The 23731-nt window shown below is 38.6% G+C and overlaps 1 protein-coding gene across 2 annotated transcripts in view; it reads left to right on the forward strand.

Moving 5' to 3' along the window:
* Positions 1-19723, forward strand: part of ZNF644 (zinc finger protein 644) — a 74722-nt gene extending 54999 nt beyond the window's left edge. Inside the window, exons 4-9 of one of the 2 annotated variants that reach the window (XM_042819234.1) lie at positions 619-2665; positions 3089-3644; positions 3846-4451; positions 7009-7131; positions 14527-14629; positions 15098-19723. In XM_042819234.1, coding sequence (XP_042675168.1) covers positions 650-2665; positions 3089-3644; positions 3846-4451; positions 7009-7131; positions 14527-14629; positions 15098-15290 — 3597 coding nt within the window. In that variant the 5' untranslated portion in view covers positions 619-649 and the 3' untranslated portion in view covers positions 15291-19723. The remainder of the gene's footprint in view (positions 1-618; positions 2666-3088; positions 3645-3845; positions 4452-7008; positions 7132-14526; positions 14630-15097) is intronic. The other variant, XM_042819235.1, reaches the window with a different exon arrangement.
* The last annotated feature ends 4008 nt before the right edge of the window (positions 19724-23731 follow it).

The following is a 23731-nucleotide window of genomic DNA, read 5'->3' on the forward strand; positions in this document are numbered from 1 at the left end:
TTGGATGTATTCTCTATTAATACCCAAGTAAAAGCACTACAAGCTCCTGCGTATCATTATGTCAACTGTATACAAGTGCTTTGAAAGAAGCGATACCTTGAGATATACAAAAATTATGTTGGTTTATTTCTTAGGTCTCAAAGGGAATTACATTTTAAAAAGTAATATAAAAATCACTGAAATGACTGTAGTGGCTGTCTGGATAACCTTAACTCCTTACTTGTTTTACTTTTAGAACAGAATTAAGGATAAACAGTATGCTCAAGTGAATATACATGTAAAATGCATTTGCACAATTTTTGTCAATCATATTTTTGCATGTAAGTGTTGAAACTTTTTTTTTGGACTGAGATAATACTGGACAGTGCTGTATCATTATTAATATAGTCTAGCAAAAAAAAAAAAAAAAAAGTATACAGTTTTTGGTTCCTTTATTGATCGATTTAAAACATGTCTCAAACTTGTTAGAATATATTTTTTTCAATTCAAAACATTCTGACTACAGTGTGAAGGAGCATGGTCCTAGAGAAAATTGTAAATTAAAATTGCCATTCTTGTATTTCTGTGATTCTGATTCCTTTCTTTTTTGTTTTGTTGTTTTCTGTTTGTTTGTTTTAGTATAAATGTACTTAATGGACAGACCAGCAACATGGATGATTTAGAGATGAATACTGAAGTTACTGGTGCTAAAGAAGAAGAAGAGGAAATCCTATGTGATTTTGTATCTGAGGAGGAAGGTGGCATTCCTGAATCGCAAGAGAGTGACGCACTGTTTCAGAAAAGCAGTACATTGACTCTGCCTGAGGAGCTATCCAGGGACAGATCTGAAAAAGCCTTAAGTGGAGGCCAGACTTCTCTATTTATACACGCTGGTGCTCCTACTGTTTCTAGTGAAAACTTTATCTTGTCTAGAGGAACTGCTGTTAATGGACCAGTTTCACACTCCACCTCAACAAAAACTTCCATTATGAATAAAGGCAGTGTTTCACTAGCCACTGGACAGCCTGTAGGTCATCATACAGATTCCTGCTCAACTTTGACTGTGGTTCATGATCTTCAGCTGCCTGCAAAGAGTACAACAGAAAATTCAAATCAGCACCAAGTTTTATTTTTGTTACCTGATGTAGCACATGCTAAGAACGTGACTCATTCCATTAAAAATTTACCTACCTCTGCTTCAGTTGGTTGTGACTCACAGAAATCAGTAGGAAATAGTGTAGACAGCACTTTAGTAGGCCAAGTAGAAGTTTGTGAGGATGACAAAAATTTACTGGTAAAAGACGATTGTGTTGATGCATTAACAGGCATTTCCTCAGGTACAGGTGGTTTCAGATCGGGATGTGAACCCAGCTGGGATCCACAAAAAGAGTTTATACAGTTTCTTATGACAAATGAAGAAACAATAGAGAAATCTCCCATTCACTGTAAAGTAGGTTTAGAAAAAAAGAGAAAAAGAAAAATGGATGTTAGTAAAATAACACGCTATACTGAAGACTGTTTTGGTGATACTACTTATATTCCTAGTAAGTCAAAACTGCTAACTGTTGACTTCTTAGAACAGAATGAGGAGCTACAAATAGTAGAACCTCAGAAATACTCGTTGAGTAAAGTAAAGCCTGAGTCCACAGATGAAGAGCTGGAAGCTGTTGATGCTATCCAGCAGCTCATTTATAGTCCCACTGGTAGCTGTGCAGAGGATGCTTCTCCTGTTCACACTAGCACTTTTCTTTCCAATACTTTAAAAAATAAATGTGAACAGAATGATTCTGAATCACCATCTACCTTCAGTACCGATGAACCATCATTTTATCCCTGTACAAAGTGCAATGTGAATTTTAGGGAGAAAAAACATCTGCATAGGCATATGATGTACCATTTAGATGGGAACAGCCATTTCCGACATCTCAATGTCCCCAGGCCCTATGCATGTAGGGAATGTGGGAGGACATTTAGGGATCGTAATTCACTTCTTAAACACATGATCATTCACCAAGAACGAAGACAGAAACTGATGGAAGAAATCCGCGAGCTGAAAGAGCTTCAGGATGAGGGTAGGAGTGCACGGTTACAGTGCCCACAGTGTGTATTTGGTACCAATTGTCCCAAAACATTTGTGCAGCATGCAAAGACCCATGAAAAAGATAAAAGATACTATTGCTGTGAGGAATGCAATTTCATGGCTGTGACAGAAAATGAACTTGAATGCCATCGAGGGATTGCTCATGGAGCAGTAGTCAAGTGTGCTGTTATTGGTAGTGACATGTCCCAGAGGAAGTCACAGAAGAAGGCATCCATGAAAGATCCATATTTAGGATCCTCAAAGAAGTCGTCAACGTACATGTGTAAGATGTGTCCATTTACAACTTCAGCTAGAAGCATTTTAAAAAAACACATGGAATATTTGCATCCAGCATCTTGCATTGATCCCTTTGGTAGCCATCTTAGACTAGAAAAAAGAAAAAGCAGCATAATAGAAGAATCTTTAGATTTTGGTAGCAGGACAAAACAGTTGATAAAACAATCTTCTACATTTCCAAAGAACTCAGTTTTAAAACAAGATGTAAAACGATCATTTGGCTCTACTTCACAGTCCAGTAACTTCGGAAAACTTCACAAGAGACCCTACAGGATACAGAAGGCTCGGAAAAGCGTTTCACAGTCATCTGTAAGTGTGTGCAATCTAAATTCTCCAGACAAGACCCTTTTGATTAGAAATAGCAGTGACCAGAAACTTAGGAAGTTTTCATAAAGCAGCAAAGCAGAGAGCTAGGGTCAAAGCAAGCAATAATTATTTATATAGATCTAAATGTGAAAACTACAATGATTAAAAAATATACTGATTCTTACTGTTTACGTTTAAGAGTCCATCTCTGTGAATTCTTTACATTTATTTTCTCCATCAAGTAGCATCCATAATAATTTTTTGTCATGGATTCAGGTAATCTTAATTGCAAAGGAGCAGAAGGCTATAAAGATAATAAGCATGTAGCTGTAGTGAGAGTGGTTAAGGAGGGATGGCACTTTTACAGGAAATGGTTTGGATTGCTTTTCAGATTTTCTGCATAAAATGGCTGTTGTTGTTTTACAGAGACTTAACTCTGCTGAAAAAAAAGACAGCTATGAAACAGAGGATGAAAGTTCATGGGATAATGCTGAACTGTGTGATTACACAACGCGGTCTGTGGAGGATGAATCTTACAGTGATATTAATCAGGAGCATGTAAGCCTATTCCCTATATTCAAAGGTAAAATGGAAGATCATGAAGCTGGTGATAAATCTTCACTTAGTTATGAGCAGAATGATGGCTTTTATTTTGAGTATTATGAAGATGCTGAGAGTAGTAACTTCCTGCATGATTTGCATGATGCACAGAATTTAGAAAATGTAGGATCAGCGTTGCCAAAGCATAATTCAGTTTTCCATTGGACTGATTTGTCACTTGAAAAGAAGTCCTGCCCATACTGCCCAGCAACCTTTGAAACAGGTGTTGGATTGTCCAACCACGTCAGAGGACATCTTCACAGAGCTGGATTAAGCTATGAAGCCCGTCATGTTGTTTCACCAGAACAGATAGCAACAAGTGACAAAATGCAACATTTTAAAAGAACTGGAACAGGAACTCCTGTTAAACGTGTTAGAAAAGGTATGTGTTTTTTAAATTTGTTTATTGTTGTTGTTGTTGTTTTTTAAGTTTTGGTGTAGAGGGGACAAAGTGCACTAAATTGAGCACTAAGCAAGACTTGCTTTATTTTGTTGTAAAGCCTCTCTTCGTCCTTGTGATTTGCTATTGTAATATTTAACAGTACATAATTGTCAAAATACATGAAAATTATTTTCTTTGTAGCAATTGAGAAATCTGAAACTTCCTCTGAGCACACGTGTCAGCTCTGCGGAGGCTGGTTTGATACTAAAATTGGATTGTCAAATCATGTGCGAGGACACCTGAAGAGGCTTGGCAAAACCAAGTGGGATGCACACAAGTCTCCGATCTGTGTTTTGAATGAAATGATGCAAAATGAAGAGAAGTATGAAAAAATACTAAAGGCTTTGAATAGTCGCCGTGTTATTCCCAGACCCTTTGTTGCTCAGAAATTTGCATCAAATGATGACTTTTTATCTCAGAATGTTATACCTCTCGAAGCATACCATAATGGCCTAAAGACTGAAGATATATCTGTGTCTGCATCAGAGGAAGAAGGGCTGAGTTTCCTAAATGAATGTGATGAAACAAAGGCAGTACTACATAATGAAAAAAAAAATCAGTCACTTACACTGATAGAACTTCTGAAAAATAAAAGGTTAGGAGAAGAAAGGAGTCCTGGTATTTCTTCTCAAAAGATTCATAATCAAACTGCGAGAAAGAGGTTTGTTCAGAAATGTGTTCTTCCATTAAATGAAGACAGTCCATTGATGTATCAGCCACAAAAAATGGACTTGACTATGCAGTCAGGTAAGAAGGTGTTTCTCGCTGTCTTCACAGCATTTCCAAACGAATGTTTTAATTCACAGAAAATGTAAAGTGCAGAGGATTTTATTTTGGAATTTGTTTATTTAATTCTTGTTTCATTTCCAGAGGACCTTGACTGCGAGAGGTAGTGCAAGAAATTTTTCTTGTGTGTTTTTTCTTAAGTGAATATTCAGTACTGAGGGCTTTTGGCACAGAATGTAGTACCTGTTCTGCGTGTGGTTGGGCTTACAGATTCAAAGTGGGCATAAAACGAGCCTCAAAAAGGAAGAAGACAGATCCTGCAGTAACCATATGTCGAAGTGTCCGGGCATATATGGTAGACTTAACAGTTCTGAGATGTTTGGGCTTGTGACCTGTTTCTGGGCTTTAAAACTGCTGGTTTGAGAATCACATCTTTTAAATCTTGGAGGTTTGTGCAAAACAGCATTTGCTCAAACTGACAGAACTGTCGATGCCATTATTAGCACATAGTGTTTTAAAGTGATTAATCTCTCTTAACTGATTTTGATGTTTTTAGGCAAACATGCTCTTACACCATAGATTAATTATTGTTTGTTTTAAAATTGTGGCTGCTCTGAGAAACTGGTGCTTTCTTAAGGTCTGTCTGTCCTGAGTGAAGATGTGTGTTAGCTGTAGCCAGTAGAGTTCTGATAGGCAGCATCGGACTGATAGGGACGAAGATGTTCCCTGCACTGAGACTTGTGCTGATGAGGCAATTCTGTGATCAACTTTCTAGTTACTCTGTTACTACTGCTACTTAGAAAGCAGTTTTTTTGGAGCGATGTTTTTAACCTACTTGTCACATAAGAGTTATTTCTTGTCTTGGGAAATTGTAGTAGAATTCTTTTGAGTGTGTATGCAGAGCTTGCGTTTACCTGTTTCTTGTTGGAGCACCACCTTATGGTGCTGCAAGATTCTTTAAGCTGAGGAGAAGGTTCTTAGTTTTATACTCATGACTTTTGGTTCTGTTGGTTTTCTCATCAGTACCCAGTGCAGGTTAGTAAAATTGGCAGTGCCTTGTACTTTTTTTCACCTCTATTCTTGTCTGCCCTTAAAGAAATAAGAAGCCCAGTGTGCTCAAAAGATCTTTTAAGGGACTATTGAAAGTGTGGCAATCAATTTCTTAGAGTAGCTTTCTAAAATGACAGGTGGAACAGAATTATGTTCAATGTCATGTGGATGTATGTGGTTGTTGTTAAAGAAAGGGTACTTCATACTGGAAGGTGTGTCTTCGACAGGCTTAATTATTTGAAAAACCGTGCTAGAGGAGAAGCTTGCTAAAAACAGACACATTTTATTGCTGTCTGTTTAATGTTGACTGTTGAGTGCTGGATAGCAGGCAGCACCTGCTTGGTTGCGATGAACAATCAGGGTAAAATAAACATGTGCTTATATAATACTAACAGTTATGTACGGGGCCCTATAATTATCTGTGGCTGAGGTAACAGTTTGACAACTAACGATCGCACTGTGCCAGTTGAGTTGGTGAGAAAGTATTTAGCATCACGTTGAAATCCTCAATTCTTCCTAAAATGGCAAACGTTTCTAATCCCATTTTTAGTTTTCAAAAAGCTTTGTGGTTTTTTCTTTTTTGTTGTTGTTGTTATTTGTTTTTTAAACCAACCAGACCTTCTTTAACTTACCTGAAAAAAAACTGCACATCTTCTGTGTGCTGCTGGAGAATAAGACTCCTTCCTTTGTGCAAGCAGAAGCATTCTTTCTGAGTAGATTGGGCTTTTTTAATCTGTTCTAATAATAATTTATGAATAGAGAACTGGAAACAGTATCTTTAGTAAAATGAGGGGAGAACATTATGGTAAAGTTGAGCAGGGGAGAAGTAATAATGCTTTCTTTGTCTGGTAAGTGAGGGGTTCAGTGTTGTTGCACTTTCACTGTTTTCCTGTGATAAAAGCATGCTCCTTTGTTGGTTATTTAGCACAGAGATTTTAGCAAAGATCTTTGAATCATTAACTTTCATTGTTGGTGACGTATCTAAAGTAATGAACAGAATATGCACTGAACAAAATGTTTTGTCTAACAGATGTTCAGTTATGTGCTTTACCTCCTTTCTCTCTAAGCCTTCAACAGTAGCCTAATTTAGTATTGAGCCTTTTTGTCTTATGGGTAAAACACTTAATTACCACTTTGTCAACCAGACTTTTAAAATTCTCTTTATTGGAAATGTTACAAGCTCTGAAATTTCTCAACAGTACTGTGCTATTCAAATTGCAGGATTGTGTTTGGGGAATAGAGCTTCATGATATGGAGATCTGTAGGAATTTGTTAGCAGCCTGATGCAGAGTAGCCTAATGGGTTCAAGTTGCCTTCCTTCTGTTCTTTTCAAATAACAAGGTTTGGCTTAAAGCACTACGTGGAAAGCTAATGACGGTTAACTTCGATCCTTCTAATATACTAAACAATTGCATCTATGCAGTGAATATATTTAAAACCATCTCTATTACAGAAAACCTTTTACAACGCTTTGAGAATTTCATTTTTTGAAGAGAGAACTGGATTATAGTTTTCTTTTGAATGATAGGTATGCCTGTGAAGCTTAGAACGTGTGTGCATTGCAATACGACGTTTACAAGTGCTGTTAGCCTGTCCAACCACTTACGCGCTTATGCACGAAAGAAGAGTGCTGGACTTTTGACTGGGACAGGTATGTTTTGTTACAGATGTAAAAGCAAGTCTGTCTATGATACATTTTCCTCATCAGACTGGACAAAAGCATATGTTAATTCAAAATAATTTTGAAGCTTCCGTTGATAAAGAATTTATTTGCCATAAAACTTCAGCAACTTGTAAACACAGATATGTTGCTGTTGTCCACTCTCATGTCTGATTTTCATTCTTACTCATTTATTTTGGATCCAACACTTAAGGTATGTGTAAGCAAAACTAAGAGATGTTCACTCAAAATTCATTCTCCCACGATATCACAATTTCCAAACCAACTAGTTGACCATCTAATAAAGTCTTTATAAGTACGTCAACAATTAAAAACATTAAGAAATAATTACATTACATATAACTACTAAGAATACTGTGGCTAAAAAACGGAAGAACCAAGTAATTTCCCGACTTGTATATCTCTACCAACATAGTACATGTAGCTGTTTTCATTTTTTGTTTGGTTTACAAACCAATCATGGAGTGATAGACAATAGAGTGAGTGTGGTACAGCACTTGGCACTGCTGTTAATGCTTTTTTTTTTTAATTAAAACACGCGTTTATTGAAAATCTTCTAGTATTTTGTATTTTGACTCATTTCCAGAGACATGCAGTTTTCTTGGCTGTAGGCAGATTCCTGAGTTTACTTGGAGTATTGCTTAGATCAGTGGGATTTTGTATGGTCAGTGGCAAGTTGGGGAGCAAACATGGAATATAGTGAAGAAAACTTAGACAGATTTAAAACTATGAAGTAATTCAGAAGTGCAGCAATCAGTTGCCTGTATTGATAAGCACAGGCATTTACATAATGCTGAAAAAATATGTAATTCCATTTTTTATCTGTAGATGCGATTTGTTATGCTAGGTATATAAACAGGCTTTCTCTGTGGCAGGCTGAATAACATTTAAGTGTATTTTACACACGGAGCCTGTGGATGCCAGGTCTTGTTATACATAATGATATAATAAAGTAGATTTAGAATGAAAACAGTTGCACTAATATCCATTGTGTATGAGAATGATTTTAGTGATTCTGAAAGTTTTCATGTTTACATGGTAAAAAGATGGTGATAGTAGACTTCTTATACCACTGCTGTCATAGAATCATAGAACCATAGAATTGCTCAGGTTAGAAAAGACCTTAAAGATCATTGAGTCCAACCACAACCTAACCGTACTACCCTTACTAACAGTCCTCCTCTGAATCCCGTCCCTGAGCATCACATCCAAGCAGTTTTCAAACACATCCAGGGATGTATTTCAGCCACCTCCCTAGGGAGCCTGTTCCAGTGCTTAACAACCATTTCTGTAAAGAAAGTTTTTCCTGATATCCAACCTACACTTACCCTGGTGCCAACTTAAGGCCATTTCCCCTTGTTCTGTCAGGTACTAGCCCTATGGTGAGTTATTTTGCTTCTATACCTATTGGTAAATATAACTGTATTTAAATTGCACATTAAAATCTATCAGTTATTAAATGAAGGAGACGCTGAAACAAAGAAAATAGTACACAGAGCCTAGAGAAGCTCCTTTCACCTCAGCTAAATAGGAAATGTGGAAGCAGCTTTGGAGGTTTTTTGTTGTGTTGTGGTTGTTGGGTTTTTTGTTATTGGTGGTGTTTTTTTTAAGGAACAGTTTGCAAGCTAATAATATAAGCAGTTGATGCCTTCTTTTTAAGAACTTAAACCTCCTGGGTCTTGTATCATCGAGACTAGAAGTTTGTTTAAAATGAAGTTAGAAAGAAAATTTAACAAAAAAAAAACCAAAAACTTGCTTCTAATCTCAGAAGGTAGAGCTGATCTACGTTAATAGCCTGTGCCATGCACATAAGGGCATTTCACTGAAAATGGTGGCTTAAGAGAGACTTAAGTTATAGCTATAGTATTATGCAACCAATGCACATGTGCTCATTTAGTAGTTACCATTAAAAACTTTGCACAGTTACAAAAGTTATAAAGTTTGTTCGTTGACTCTTCATTTGAGCAAGCTCAGTATAAACCTATTAGACTGGATAATACAATTTTAAGCTTTTTTTTTTTTCCTGATACTGCACAGTACACTGGAAGTTTTGCTAGGAAGAGGACAGCTTTACAGGATTTCACTAGCACATATTGATTTAAAACTTTGCTGAATGTTGTGCTTGGGCAGATGTCAGTTTATCTTTTGAAAAATAGTTGTGGCTGAGAGCCACTTGTAGACATCTTCTGCTTGGCTTCAGCTTGGAACTCTTATGGAGACAATGACAATACGTTTATACAGGTTTCTTCTTCAGTTTTCATGAGATGATTCTTACATCTTCTAAAGCATACAGAACTGCCATGAAGAAATCTTATTAGTTGCGTATCATAGAATCACAGAATGGCCTGAGTTGAAAAGGACCTCAGAGATCATCGGTTTCAACTCCCCTGCCATGGGCAGGGTCACCATATTTATCTTAGTTTCTTGCTGTCATTAAATAAGTGTGTGCAAACACACACTAGTTCTTTTATAATTTGGTAACTGTTATGGGAGCTATCTAGGTGTTACTGTTTAGTAAAAGCAGTACAGTAAGCTGTACAAGTCACCTAAGTGAGAGCTGTCCCAGGCCTACATTACTGTATGCACCAGTCTACTCAATTTTTCAATTTGTCTGCGTGTTTTCAATAGATGGTTATCATATTGCTTTTCTAGCAGATGCCCATTTTCTTCAGAATCAGCATTTTTTTCATGTGGTCAAATGTTACAAGTTCCATTTTTTTAAATGCAACTTGACATTTTTAGTTATAACTGAAATAGCTGCATGATTGTACATTTTGAGAATGGGCTCAGGAGAAAAACATTCAGAAGTGGAACTTTCTAGGCTGTTGGCTGTTCAAAATTAGTGTTCATTATTAAGCTTAATTTGTGCTTAACTACTGCATAGCAAGTGCTTCACTGAGTTCATTTTTACAGTTACTGGCTTTTGTATTAGGGGTTGCATGATGGTCTGTCTTCTCAAAAGCATGTATCAAACTGACTCTTATCAAACAGACCTGTGCAAAATCTTCTAAATGCATCCTTCCCTTCTTGGTACAGTTGTATATCCAGCTTCCTTTCTTTTCTTTTTACCAGGCTTCTCTTCTTACTTAAAATCTCCTACTTCTGTCTTGCAGCTTGGCTTTTTACATATTCTCTTTTTCTTACTCTGTCCACCTACTTAATCTCTTCTTAACAGCTGTAATTTCTGGGAGTCATCACTCTCTTCTTTGCTCTCTGCTTCTGTAGATGGAGGATACTCTCCCAGAAGTTTGGGAGAGAACAATAATATACAAGTAAGGACTTTGTCTTGGAGCCAGCAGTATGGCTGAGGTAGTGATTTCTGTGGTCACCACCTTTCCAAATAGTTTCTAATATTGCAGTTGTAGCTTCAGGGAGTTTGCTGTATAAGTGTGTGCAACCACAGCAGGGATCAGAGATCTGCTGGATTTGCATGTCTTTATTTGATGCTGATCAGCCAGCAGAGTGGGCTGAATTTAGCATTGCATAAAATCCTTCAGAGAGCCAAATTATTGGAGTATTTTATATATATATATATATGCAAAAAAATTCTGAATTTCTTTTGCATTGTACTTTGCAATAATGATGAGACAAGGTAAAAAAAAATGATTGAATTTGACTAGTTAGTGAATAAATACACAAGAGGGATGTTTTTCTAACTTGGCAGTGTTTTTAAATGGTTAGAGTCACTTATGTATGCAGTTATTCAACTTGTGTCACATTTTATGACAAAAGTCATGAAGTCTTGATAAAGACGGGGCTCTGGTCTGCTGAAAAGAAAGGTGTTCCACTCTGGAGGGCATTAAGAGGTGGAGCACACAGGTTAGCATAGGTGTGTTTTAATTTTGAGACTCAGACCAAAGATCATGGAATTAAGGATCCCCAGTTGTGGCGTTTGTAATACATATTGTACTAGATGTGCTGATTATAACCTCCTGTCACCATCTACTTGTCAGTCTTTCTTGATAAACTATCACAGATACAGTAGTTTTTTATACGCAGTCTTTTGACATAGCATGTGTTTTTCTAAACATTATGATCAAATTGGACTTGAGTGCCTCAAGAAGTTCACCCCAATGTTTGGTTATCTTCCTTAGTTTTACGTGAGTTTTCTCTCTGTCATGCTGTGTCAGTTTTGATGAAGTGGTACAACTTGTCTTTCACAAAAGGCTTTAGGAAGCAGCAGGTGGCCAAACGTGAAAGAAGGAGGCTTCCTTCAAAGAGAACTGGTTCTTTATGGAGAAAGGCCCATAATTACAAAGGTTAATAGTTTTGGGAGCTGTCTTTGCCACAAAGTAGGCATAATTACAGGTAGCTCCTCCATCTCTTTGGCGATTTGCTGCAAGTATGGTCTGAATTTCCATTGCAAGAACTGCATTGTCTTTGGTCTCTTCCTGAGAGTGCTAAAAATGCTTTCTGCTGAGATCATGCTTTGTTTTACAATAAAGGTATCCAAAGAGTTTTGTTCAGAACATGCTTTGTTACAGACGAAACAATAGTATGTCTTATTTGATGCTTGCAAAGGCTTGTGGGCATCATACCAGCAGTGTGTAAGCAGATGTGACATGTAACTTCATTTAAAGTCATTACTCTCTAGATAGGCAAAAATGGAATTAATGTGACAGCTCCTGGTGTGTGTCCTTGATAACTGGTGTTGGATTCGCAGTTTTCAATGAAGTTTACCCAGGTCTTACTCTTTTTCACCATTTTTGCTTCATTGCTTCAGTAAGATAACTTGAAAATATACTTGTGTTGCTTTGCACCTTCTAAAATGTAAAGAAATATATTCACTTGGTCATAAGACAAAGGTAACAAAAATAACCCTTGCAGAACACAGATTTACTGTCCTTAGTATTTTTTGTGTTTTTTAACAGCAGCTTCTTGCTGGGCATATGTTCTATGTCCAATCCTAGCTAAATTATTCAAAGAATGCATTGAGTGATCTGATTATTGTTTTTCTTGAAGTTTCATTATATTTTCTGGTCTTCGTTTTGTATTTTCTCTGTCCAGAATGTCTGTTGTAAATGATGCAGAGATGTCCATATGTCTGTTTTGCTTTGTTTTTTGTGGTTTTTTTTAAGTCATTCTTGGGAAAATATGCCTTTCACGGAAGTAGTAACTACTTCTCCTGGTGTATTATGATTGCCTGTTTACCCATGTTGCTGTCCATTTGATTTCATAGTAGTTCAGAGAGTTTTTTTTCCTAGAAGAATATACAAATGCTTAAAACTATTTGGGAGCTCTGTTACAGAAAACCAAATAAGAAGGTGAAGACTCTGAAATGCTTGGGATGTGTGTGAGTAGAATCAAATTTCTTGATGAGAATGAGTGTCTTAAGTTTGCCAATCTGAAGGAAACAAGCTAGTTCTTGTTTCAAATGCCTGTGGGCTTTTCTAGGTGGAGCCTCCTGTCTGCTGCTTTTTGCTCATTTGTATCAACTGACATCAGCTAACTGACATCAGGTGCGACTCCTGGATGCCTTTGCATTCAAAGAAAATGACGACTTATAACTGTTTCCTTCACATGACATTTTGCAAAATCAGCAGTGGCAAAGCTTTTGCTGTAACAACTGCTTCAGATAAGTCTTCCCTCATGCAAGTAATTCTCTTGAGAGAATCAGCCTCTAGGTTTCAGTATTTTCTGTGCTTACATTTCTGGTGCTGTTGTTACAGGTGTTGCAGCATGTGACATATTTATACTACTCAGTAGTTCCTAGAGCATTAAAGATAGTGATTTAAGTTCCTAATTATCTAAAGGATATCTTTTTTATGAGAACATAAAACAGTAAGGACCCCTTACCTGTTCACTTTTTCAGAAGTTATCTTGGCCATTTCTCTCTCACTGGCTTTATATTGAGACTGCTTTCCTTGGTACTGTCAGAAAAAAAAAAACAAAAACACTGTTGAGGCTTATCTTCGTAATGGTGGCTTCACCCAGAATCTGAAAGAACTTTCCTTAGGTTGGTGTCTCCTCCTTTTCTACTTGTCTGCAGTCTGATTTGTTCTCTGGTTCCTTCAAACCCCCAAAAATCATTCATTTTTTTTTGAAGTACTGTGAGAATCTTCAATCTGGGGATGGAAATGGGAAGTGCTCGGTGTGTCTACAAGTTTAAGGTTTAGCTACAGGGTAAAAGCCATGTTTGGGAGGTGCTCTTTTGGAAGGCATAAGAAGAATGACGGATGCAATTGAGCCTGTTTGTATGTTCTTTAAATCAGCATGTTTTGCCTCCACAGATGACGTCTTATGCTTCAGGATACTAAGCTTTTCTGTTTTCTGTTACACGAGTCAGAACTTAGGCAAGTTTAACAGCTTTTGAATTCCACTGTTAAGATGTCTCAGTAGCATAGCATATGCCTTTTTAGTATCAATATCACTCATTACTGTCCTTCATATTTCTGTGTAGTTTTCGTATATCTTGTTTTTGGGATATAGTATAGCTAGATAACACTTATCAGTCCCGAACTGCTTGTCTTTCTTGAGCCTTGTCAGTTATTTTCATCATACCAATATTAACTCAGTTTAATGCCCTCATCCTCCTACTTTGGCTACATACTAGAATCTCCAGGTTTTGTTGTAGGTTCCCGTGGCATCTGTTTATGGAAGGTGTAAACTTTTTAATGCAAATTGAACCTGTTTGCTATGTGTTTTCAGATAACACACATTACTTTCATAAATGGTTTCAAACAGACTGAACTTAAAAAGATGGCCTTGCCATCCCTGTTGGTCGTTCTAACACCATCTTCTACTGTAGAGGATCAGTACATGAGTTTTGCAGGATGCATTATGGTTCAGACAGGAGTGAGGAGGAAGTTCCATTTGAAGTTGATCCATAGCATATAAAAGGAAAAAGTTTTTGCTTCGTTGAAAGTAAATGACGTGTTGCATTCAAACTAGAAATTCTTCATTGCGTGAGCTGAAAGCTACAATTTTGTGAAGATGCAACCTGCTTGAACATGAGTGGTCTTACAATGTTCCTTGAATTACAGAACAATTTTCACATTTTGTCAGTGTTTTTTGAATGAAAGGGTATTTCCAATGGTGCTTTGTTTTTGTATAATTCCAGCAGTTAGCAGGTGCCTGCTGGTACTAAAACAACAGTTTAATGCTAAATGTCAATTATCTAATCTTTCAAACTGCAAGTGCTGTGCTTAAAGAAAGGTGGAGGTGGGGAGGAAGGCATTAGATGTTTCACCAGCACATTTCTTAGAGCATGTTACAATTGTTTTGTAATGTAGCTATAACTTAACATACAATAACAAGGAGGTAGATATCTTTTCACCACTTCTATAGGGAATACTCATTGAATATCTCTGGTTTAACACTGTCTGAAATACTGCTTTTTACATATGGAAATTTCTCTCTTCTTAGCTTTGGACTGTAAGCAAAAGAAGTCAAGGTCAAGATCTGGAAGCAAGAAAAAAATGCTGCCATTACCTCATAGTGCTGATGAAGTTTACATACTCAGATGCAGGTACATAGGGTTATTTTAATTGAAAGACTGTGTTCTTACGAGCTTGCTTACTTTAGTTGTAGGAATATTTAAGATTACATTCTGTAAAGTTTGTGACACTGGATAAGATGAGGGGGAAAGCAGTTGGTTATTTTCATTAATTTGGAGAAGATAATTTGAATCAATCATATTTAGTTGTTAAATTGCCAGCTCCCATTTCTCCAGCTAAAATCTTATTGGCCATTTTGCGTAATACTCTGTTCTTCAAAAGAAACCCAAAGAGGATCAGATTGTTACTCCTAGTATTACAAACATAGGAGCATAACTTGTATGAACTGCAGAGAATTGTGTTTGTGGTTACTACTTAGTTGCTGACATTTTCAACTAAATGTATAGAGAGGCAGACTTGAAGAAAATTAGGGCTTTGTTTGCATAATGTTTGAGCAGTGCTAGATATATCTTGATGGAACAATTTTAATATTTGCATAGGTTTTGTGGTCTGGTCTTTCGAGGACCTTTGTCTGTGCAAGAAGACTGGATAAAGCACTTGCAGCGACACATTGTCAACGCAAATCTTCCACGGACTGGAGCCGGCATGGTTGAAGTCACATCGCTACTTAAAAAACCTGCTTCGATTACTGAAACTTCATTTTCTTTACTGATGGCAGAAGCAGCATCATAGAACAAGAACACATTTTCAATTTGAATTGGGTGTAAATTTGAAATACTTTGTCATTTTTTTTAATAAATTGTTACACTAAATTATGTTTATAAATCCTAAAGGTAAAAATAGAGGAAGTGGATTACAATAACATCAAAATAAATTGAATACTTAACAGTTACAGTAAGTAGTCTTTATATTTTATATAGGGTGGAAGATGTGTTTTTAAGGTTTATTATGTTTTTGTCGGTTACTGTGTTCACTATCAATACAAGACCATTACATGTATGGCAGCCATTTTTAAATCGTTGCACATGGGTACTAAAAGACAGATTTTAATAAAACAAAGAAACCACGTTCTCTGCAGTGTTACCCAAATCAAGGCTCTGTTTATTCCAAAAAAAAAAAAAAAAAAAAAATTACATAGTAAAATAAGATATTATATTTTGTTTGTATGTATGTAGTGTTTTGTATAATATCAAGAACTGCTAATAACAATTTACTCAACTTTAGGGCATTAAATACCATGTTACTTCATAGTTCAAGAGACTGTTTCATTCAAATAGGGCAATTAGTACTCTTCTATCTAGGTGTGTAAGTGTTTTTTTTAAATCACATGAGGCTTTTTGTACTAAAAAGTGGAGGGAAACTTGTCTAAACAAATTTCTAAGATAAATATGTACATAATACTGGAAATTTGTGGTAAGGAAATATTCTTTACTTCAGTTGCATTTCTCACTGACAATAAAGTGGTGCATCCATGCTACCTCCTACTTGTCAACAAAGATGGTATTTACCCTTATGTTTTTGTATCATAGTAGATTCAATCCAACTTTCTTTATTACAAAGCATCTTTTTGTTAACAAGTTTGTTCTTTATGACGATTTACTTAAAGTCTGACTTGCTTACAGAAGTTTGCCTCTCTACTATTTTATTTAACACTGTAGAAATGTACTAATAAGCATTGCTCACTACACGGTTAGAGTAGACTTTTCATTTATAATTCTGTTTAAAAGGTTGATCATTTTAGAAAATTTGAACACAGGTTGAAATGTTTCTACATATGAAGAGAATGTTTACAACTTAAATTTTAGAGCTTGTTTTGGATGTGATTATATGTATGAAAACTGTAACACTATGCTCATGCTAAGGACCTACTTACAGAATTACTGAAATAAATGTGCTGTGAGGATGGAAATATGGTGCAGGTGTCTTGGTCATGCTGAATTGTGTTTGTTCATTCAAACTGTCTTTGAAACATGATTTTTGTTTAAATCATAAGTCAGATTCCTCTACAAATCAATTTTGTATGCAAATAACATTTCATTTTACTCATGTAGGGTAACAAATACTGTAGTTAAGCCAAGGATATGCATTGATATTTTCCTTATATGTAAATAAAGTTAAAAGCAGTTAAAGCAAGAGGAGTATTTTGGTAGAGTATATACATACCTCACTGCCAGTGAAATTGCTTTCCTATGGTATATCTCCTTACCAGAAAAATCTCTAAATAAAAAAGGTTTAAAGAAAATCTAAATGTCTATAATGTGAAGCATTTATTTACATTGTGTGAATTAAGTTTGTGAAATGGATTTGTCTTGCTTGAAATTAAAATATTCTCATTATCTTCAGTAAAAATAAGTTTACTTGCAATAAAATGACTTGTTCAGACACGTTACATTTGGTTGGTGGAAAATGTGAATGATGTTGATCTGCCTCTACGTGTGCAGTTAACACACAAGGTTTGTTAACGTTCTGATAAAACAGATGAACCAAAAACAAGCAGTTGTGGGGAATGGAGTCCTGAGACAAGGCCGTCCTCTGTCTGGCAGGGTTATCATTTGGTTAATGCTGTCGGGTGTGTTGCTGTACACGTTCCTACTGGTAACATAAACTTCGTTGTCCAAATGTATTCCTACTGTTTTGTTTTGTTTTTTAACCTGGAAAACACCCATCAGTCCATCTAACGGCCAGAAATAAAAATTGCTTCAGAGATCTTAGGAAAGATAAACAGAGTGTTGAAGTGTATTGCAGACATATTATGTGTATACAGACTGACTAAAAAATTCTGAATTTGTATATAATTGTGGGATTTTTTTTATATGATGTGAAAATTAAGTATTTACAGCAACATGTTGGAGCGGAGGGAAGTGATCAGATCATCTTGAATGTTTGTAATGCTTTAATTGAGTGGTTGTTTACTCATGTCACCAAAAAGGGTGCCTTAGAGCACCAGATTCTGTTGCTGTTTAACATGAAAAGTTCAATTAAGTGCAAATTATATTTATCTAGAATCTTTATAAGGGAAAGCCATACCGTGCAGAATTTAGCATTTGGAGAAAAAAAAGAAAAAAGAAAAAAAAAAAAACCCTGTCTAGATTTATAATAGTAAATCTAGTTAAATTTATTTAGTTCCTTCAGCCGCAGTAGTGAACACCAAAAATATAAGGCTGTGTCAGAAGTTGAGAAAGCTCTAGTCCTGGCTGGTTTCCAAAATGACGTTCTCTGGTTAGGAGCTGCTGCTTTCATTGGCAGGCTTTGGGTGTGTGTTGGAGCTGCCTGAGTGCTTAGCTGTGTGGTTTTTGTCGATGTTCCTGCCCTGCTTACATCAGATCCTTGCTATAATATGGTTTTGAAATATAACCTGGAAGTTCTCTGATTAGTGGATTCATTGCATATAAAGCTGATGGACTGAATGATCAAAAAGTGCACAAGCTTTCTTTAGCTTATAGGTCCCAGATGGGGCTGTTTGGTTTCTGTTGCTTGGAATTAAACATCTTTTGTCAATACTGACTGGGAGATAGAAGCTCACCTTTCCAGAGTTACACAGGTTCTAATAGAATGGGTGGAGTTCATTAAATCAGTCACTTTATTGTACAGATCTCGTGTTTTGAGATCTGTGTGGCACACTTAGACCTTGGCATCAGTGAGGGAGTCTCACTGTCTTGGATGTACTGCTAGGTTAGAGAAGCTCCATGGCAGTCTGCTGAAGAGCAGGACGTCTGGAATTGCACGTATAAGCACAGGTGTGACTTGGCTCACCTTGGCTGTATTGCTTCAGGCTAAAGACTGCAGTTGTTTAGTCATACTTGGTAGTGGTCAGTTGGCTTTGGTTCCTCATTGCAGTCTTCCATGAATCAGGAGTTGTACTCCTCTTCCAGCACCTACCCTACCTTCTGGTAAAGCTCCTGTAAGTAGCAGCTTCTGGAAAATTATGAGAAGTGTCAGAATACTCAAATCAGGAAACCAGAGGTCCAGCTCCACACTTTGTAAGATGGTTGCCTGTGTATTCAGTCCCAGTGCTTTTCCAAGTCATCCTTAAAAATAATAATAGAATAAGCTCTATTTGCATTCCTTGAAAGAGATTTCTGCAAGACTTTGGAAATGTGCTTTTCAGGTGCGTATGGTAACCACTGCCAAGTGATGGTGTGGTCAGGCTGTACGTGTGGAAAACATCCCTGGGCACTTAACTCCTTTTGGCCATGTGCTGCTTCGCATGGATCGTGCGGCTTCTGCTATTAGATGGTTGGCACCCATGTGCCAAGGCAGCCCAGCCCTGCGTGCTGGTGGAACTTCTGCTGGCTCAGGGTCACCTTGCCCTGGCAGTGGTGTCAGGGCTGGACTGAGGCTTCTTCTTGATGCGAGGAAAAGCGTATTGAGACAGTAGCTACCGGGGAAGGGAAGAGGGAGCATGAAAGGTGCCAAAGAGAGAGGGATTTTAACAATTGGCATTCTTGTCCTGAGCCAGACGTTTTATGTTTGGAGTCCTACATTTTCAGCCATGCTCAGGAAAATCAAGGTCTGAGGTAAGTGCTTCACAGGAAGAACATGGATTGTGAATTGGGCTCAGAGGTGTGCATGCACGTGAGGCTTGGAAAGGCCAGCTTTACAGGGCTGTTCCTACAGAGCTGTTGTGAAACAAATGCTTTCTCTGAGCTCATCCCACATTATCCTACAAGCCAGTAATACTTTAAAGGGGCTATTCATTAATTCAGTCTTTGACCTGATCTGGAAAATCTACAGGGAAAAAAATGGCTGCAAGTATGTGGAAAAAAATGACAGTAAATAACAAGTACTTATTTTTTAATAAATTGTAATGTCTGTGAAAGGAGCCTCCTCACTTAAGTACTACAGTTGGCAGACTTTTCCAAGTTTTTACCACAGTAGTTAGTGGCCTGGATGCTTAACCACTAGTTTCCTATTCCAAAAATCAGTTCACGTAGTCCTGATTCCATTTAGAGAAAAAAAAAAAAAAAAGGAAAAAAAAAAAAGGCATCTATTTAGAACAGTACTTATTAAAAAGGTCGACTGCATCGTGAGTTCAGGTATTTCAATCTGCGTGCTTTGTAGGTGCTGTTGCCTGATAACGTGGGTAGCAATTTCAATGTAATGGAAACGTTTTGGCCAGAGTGCCAGGTCTGTAATCTCTTGCAATAAAATGTTCCTTTCTAACACTGCAGGCTTCTTGGTGTTCTTCCCCTTGCCCTGAGGTGAGCATGCACAGCATGCTTCTGCTAAGCCACCCTAACCTGGGTCTGCTTCCCTGAGCAGCTGAGTAGCGAGGCAAGGAGGTCGTCTGCTGGCTGTAGCCTGAAATACCTACAGGTGAGGCAGGAGCTGGTGTTTGTGTATTGGTCTTGGATGCCAGGAACAAGGGTTGGTGGTGGAGGGAGCATCACCAGAGCTGGGTGCCAAGAATAAATCTGAATCTAATACAAATAATGGGTGCTGTCACCTGTGGATACCCTCCCTAGTTGTTCTGTGAAGTCCAGGTAAGCACTGCTGGCTGTCCTAATACCAGCTGGCCTGCCTCTCTGAAAGGGCTGCTCGTGTCTAACTCTGAAGAGGTGGGGCTTACAAGTTAAGTAATGACGATAATACCTTTCATGTCAGAGACCCACACCATGAAACCCATGATTTTCCTCATGCCTGTTCCTCCGTATCAATAGTCTGCTACTTAAAGTCTGTTGAGTGCTCCCATCCTCTGTGCACTTAAACATCTGATATACTCTTAAGTTGGAGCAGCTGTGAATCACATCTGTAGTTCCCTGAGGTCACCCACCAGACCCTTCATGTTACCTTCATTCCTACTTCGTTTTCCTAGATTTCTGTTTATGTCCTTGTTTTCTTTTTCCTTTCTTTGTTTCTTGTTTTCAGGACTTTACCACAGGCCACCCACCGCTGTTGAAGTCTTTTGGGGCAAGCCGTACATTGGTGTGAACACACACACAGTGCTGCTCAGCATTCTCATGTGTGTCTAATGGTCCACTTTCTGATGCATTCCACAGGGAGGTGTAGATGGAGCCAAGGGGAAATTGGACATTTAAAAGTGACTAGAAGTGATATTATGCACAGCAGAAACCCAAACTTGTGAAGTTCGGACCTGCTGAAGGCCCTGAAGGTCTCTAATGTTTGGTATTGCACACTCAGCGCCATGTTTCTGTTTTGCCTGCATACAGGTGAGATGTTGCCTTTTTGGTTTTTAACTCCTGGCAGCCTTTCCAAAGACAATTTTGAGAATATGGAACATTTGCATGAATGATTTTTGTGAACAAGCAACTGGTTAGCTTCTGTCAGCAAAGGGAAATGGATATTTGCTAAAGGCTGGCAAAGACATTGGAGATCTTTGTTTTACTGATAAATGATGAGTATGTTAGATAAGAATTTCTTAGGAAATTAAGCTGTGATTTCAGTTGTATGTGTGCAAGCATCTCAGCAGTATGTGAGCAACAGCACCCCGTGTGCGCACAGTGTTAGCTGCAGGCAAGCAGCAATCTGAGGCTCCTGTAACCTGCATGATGGCATAGCTGGTGTGTAATTTAACGAATGATGGGGAGAAGAGGGGGAAGACTTGGTTTTCCATTGCCCCTCTTGTGTTTGTTTTGAACAATTCTTAGTAATTACTACAGTATTTGCTTATCTAGTTATCTCCCAGATGTCAGACATTGTCAGTACCCAAGCAGGCTGTTTCCCTCAGCATGTGATGTACAACTGCTGCCCTGGTCTCAGAATGCTGAGGCACTGGCACAGGTTGCTCCAACATGTGGTGAGTGCACCATCTCTGGAGACACTCAAGGCCTGGTTGGATGGGGTTCTGAGCACCTCATCAAGTGTAGGGGAGTTGGACCAGATGGCCGTTAAGAGTCCCTTCCAACTCAGACGATTCGATGATTGAAATCCCTATACATTTGAAGTAGGGCTGGTTCTGGAGCTAGGAAGCAGAGCACCAAAGCTGGGACCGAGGGGCAGAGGCTGAGTGCTGGAACCGGGCAGAGCTGGGCCCCGCTCCTCCCCTTTAAGTTCTCATTGGAGTCCCCACAGCCTCTCCTGGTTGTGAGGAGACCATGTCTGCTGCCACAAACACTGCTCAGAAATGGCTGCCACAGTGTAGTGACGTGCCCCTCCCTTGGGCTGAGCTGCTGGGGAGTTGCTGCTGGAGAGTAAGAAGCATGAGGTGCAGGGCTTTTGATGAACAGACACAGCTGACACCTGGCATCTACTGGAAAGATATGTTGGTACTTCAGGACTGTATGTTGTGTAAACAAATAGTATGAGCAATTAACTGCACCTGGAAAAGGCTGAGCAGTGCGTCTGCAACTGGGTAAATGAGAGGAGACCTGAGGAACTTGTTGTCTCTCACAAAATAAATAAATGAATGAATGAATAGCAGTGTATGCTATAGACTGGGAAATGAAAGCCAGAAAGGTGGTGCAGGCAGTCAGCCATGTGCTGCACCCAGCGGTTTCCTCCAGATAGAGCCATGTCAGGCTGGGCGGTGCAGACACAGGCTCTGTCCGCCAGGCACAAAGCAACAACTTCAGAGAAAAGAAAGAGCAGGAATTGACCAGTAAGGCATCTGCTGTGCTCTGCAAGAAACCTTACAGAGGAATTTATGGAGCAGATGGGCATGGAGTGCTCACAGCCTTCTGTGCCTGGACCTTTTTCTAAACAGATACCAGCGAACGCATCGTAGGAATCCCTCACTGAGACTCTTGGGTGATGTGAGAACATCAGAGAGGCCTGCTAGAGGGAGTTCTGGAGCCCGCAATGAAATCATCACAGATATGAGCAAAACACAACAAAAGGCTTGTCCCTGCTACCGAGGTAGCATTTGTTCACCTTATTCACATTAGAAGAGACCAGGATGAGATGTCATTAGAGCACCTGGTGCTCTGAGGAAGGCTGAATTAAGAATGCCCCATGTGGGGTTAGAATTAGGGAGTTCTTAAGAGGGATTTTCACTGGCCCATAGAAGCACTAACACCTTATGCTTCCCTGCAGCTGCAGTTTCAGCTCTAACTCCAGTGACTCTGGGGTTTTTAAGTGGCTTTGGATACTGGGCTGCACATTTGAAGTCCCTTCCTGGTAATGCAAATAAATAAAAATAACCAGAGTGGAATTCAGACTGAGCAGTGGCGAAGCAGCAGCACGAACAATGCGGCAGACTGGTTGGCAGTTCTGGAGAGACATGGTAGCTGTCATGGGATTGTCATCAGCTGGTCCTGCGTCATGATTTAACTCCTGTGTGAGGACAGGTTCAGAAGATTTACTGCATTTACAGCATTTGAGACTATTAGCTGTCAAGAGGAAGATGCCCTAAATTACACAGTGTGCAGAGCATGGGAGCATGGTAGGAGAACGATGTTACTGGCATATGAGAATAAAAAGGCCCGAAGCCCTGCTTTGTTATTCTGTAAATACGCTGTGCCAGAGGCCCTTGCAGAGCAGTGGGAGCACAGGGGTTTAATGCTCCTCACAGAGCAGTGCTCCTTGCGCTCGGGCGGGCGAGGACTCTTCACAGCAATGGCTTTGCTCAGGGAGTCCCCCGAGGGTCTGCAAGAAAGAGTGATCAGATGCTGAGAGATGATAGAGCTCTGCTCAGCCATCAGAGTTTGCCCATAAGCAGTGCCAGACAGTGTACTTACCTTCTAGGAAAAAAAAATTACAATAATTGGATAAACTAGAACGTTCTTTTTTTATAGAAGTGCATAGTAGGAAATAATTTTAAATATTAGTGATTAAAATGATGAAGATAACTTAGAAATTAACAAAAAATGGTACTATTGAAATGTCAGATTTTCCAAATAAAAAAAAAAAAAAGAGATCTCCGTTGCTTTCGTTTCTGACATGAAAGCAGTGTGAGAGCTGCTGTGCAGAGCTCTGGTTGGGCGGTCGGCTCTGCACTCACTGCTGGGCAGCTCGGTGCTGGGCTGAAGCCCGCTGCTCCTGAGCTGCTTGTGCTTAGAAGGGACCGAGAGGGTAACAAAAAGGAGTAACTGCATATTAAGGAACTCCTCTTAGCATCTGAGTCTCCTAATATTACCAAAAATATACGACAGGCAAAAGCAGATTGGGGGAATAACTGAGATTGCAGTAAAGTGTGGTTTAGGAAGGTGGGAAGAGATTTAGGTTTAGAGAAATATAGCATTTATCTGAGCCAAAGGACTGGTTTACCTCCATTG

This window comes from Centrocercus urophasianus, unplaced genomic scaffold, assembly GCF_019232065.1.
Source record: "Centrocercus urophasianus isolate 14NV4802_14NV808 unplaced genomic scaffold, USGS_Curo_1.0 seq_18, whole genome shotgun sequence".
NCBI classification, from domain to species: Eukaryota; Metazoa; Chordata; class Aves; order Galliformes; family Phasianidae; genus Centrocercus; species Centrocercus urophasianus.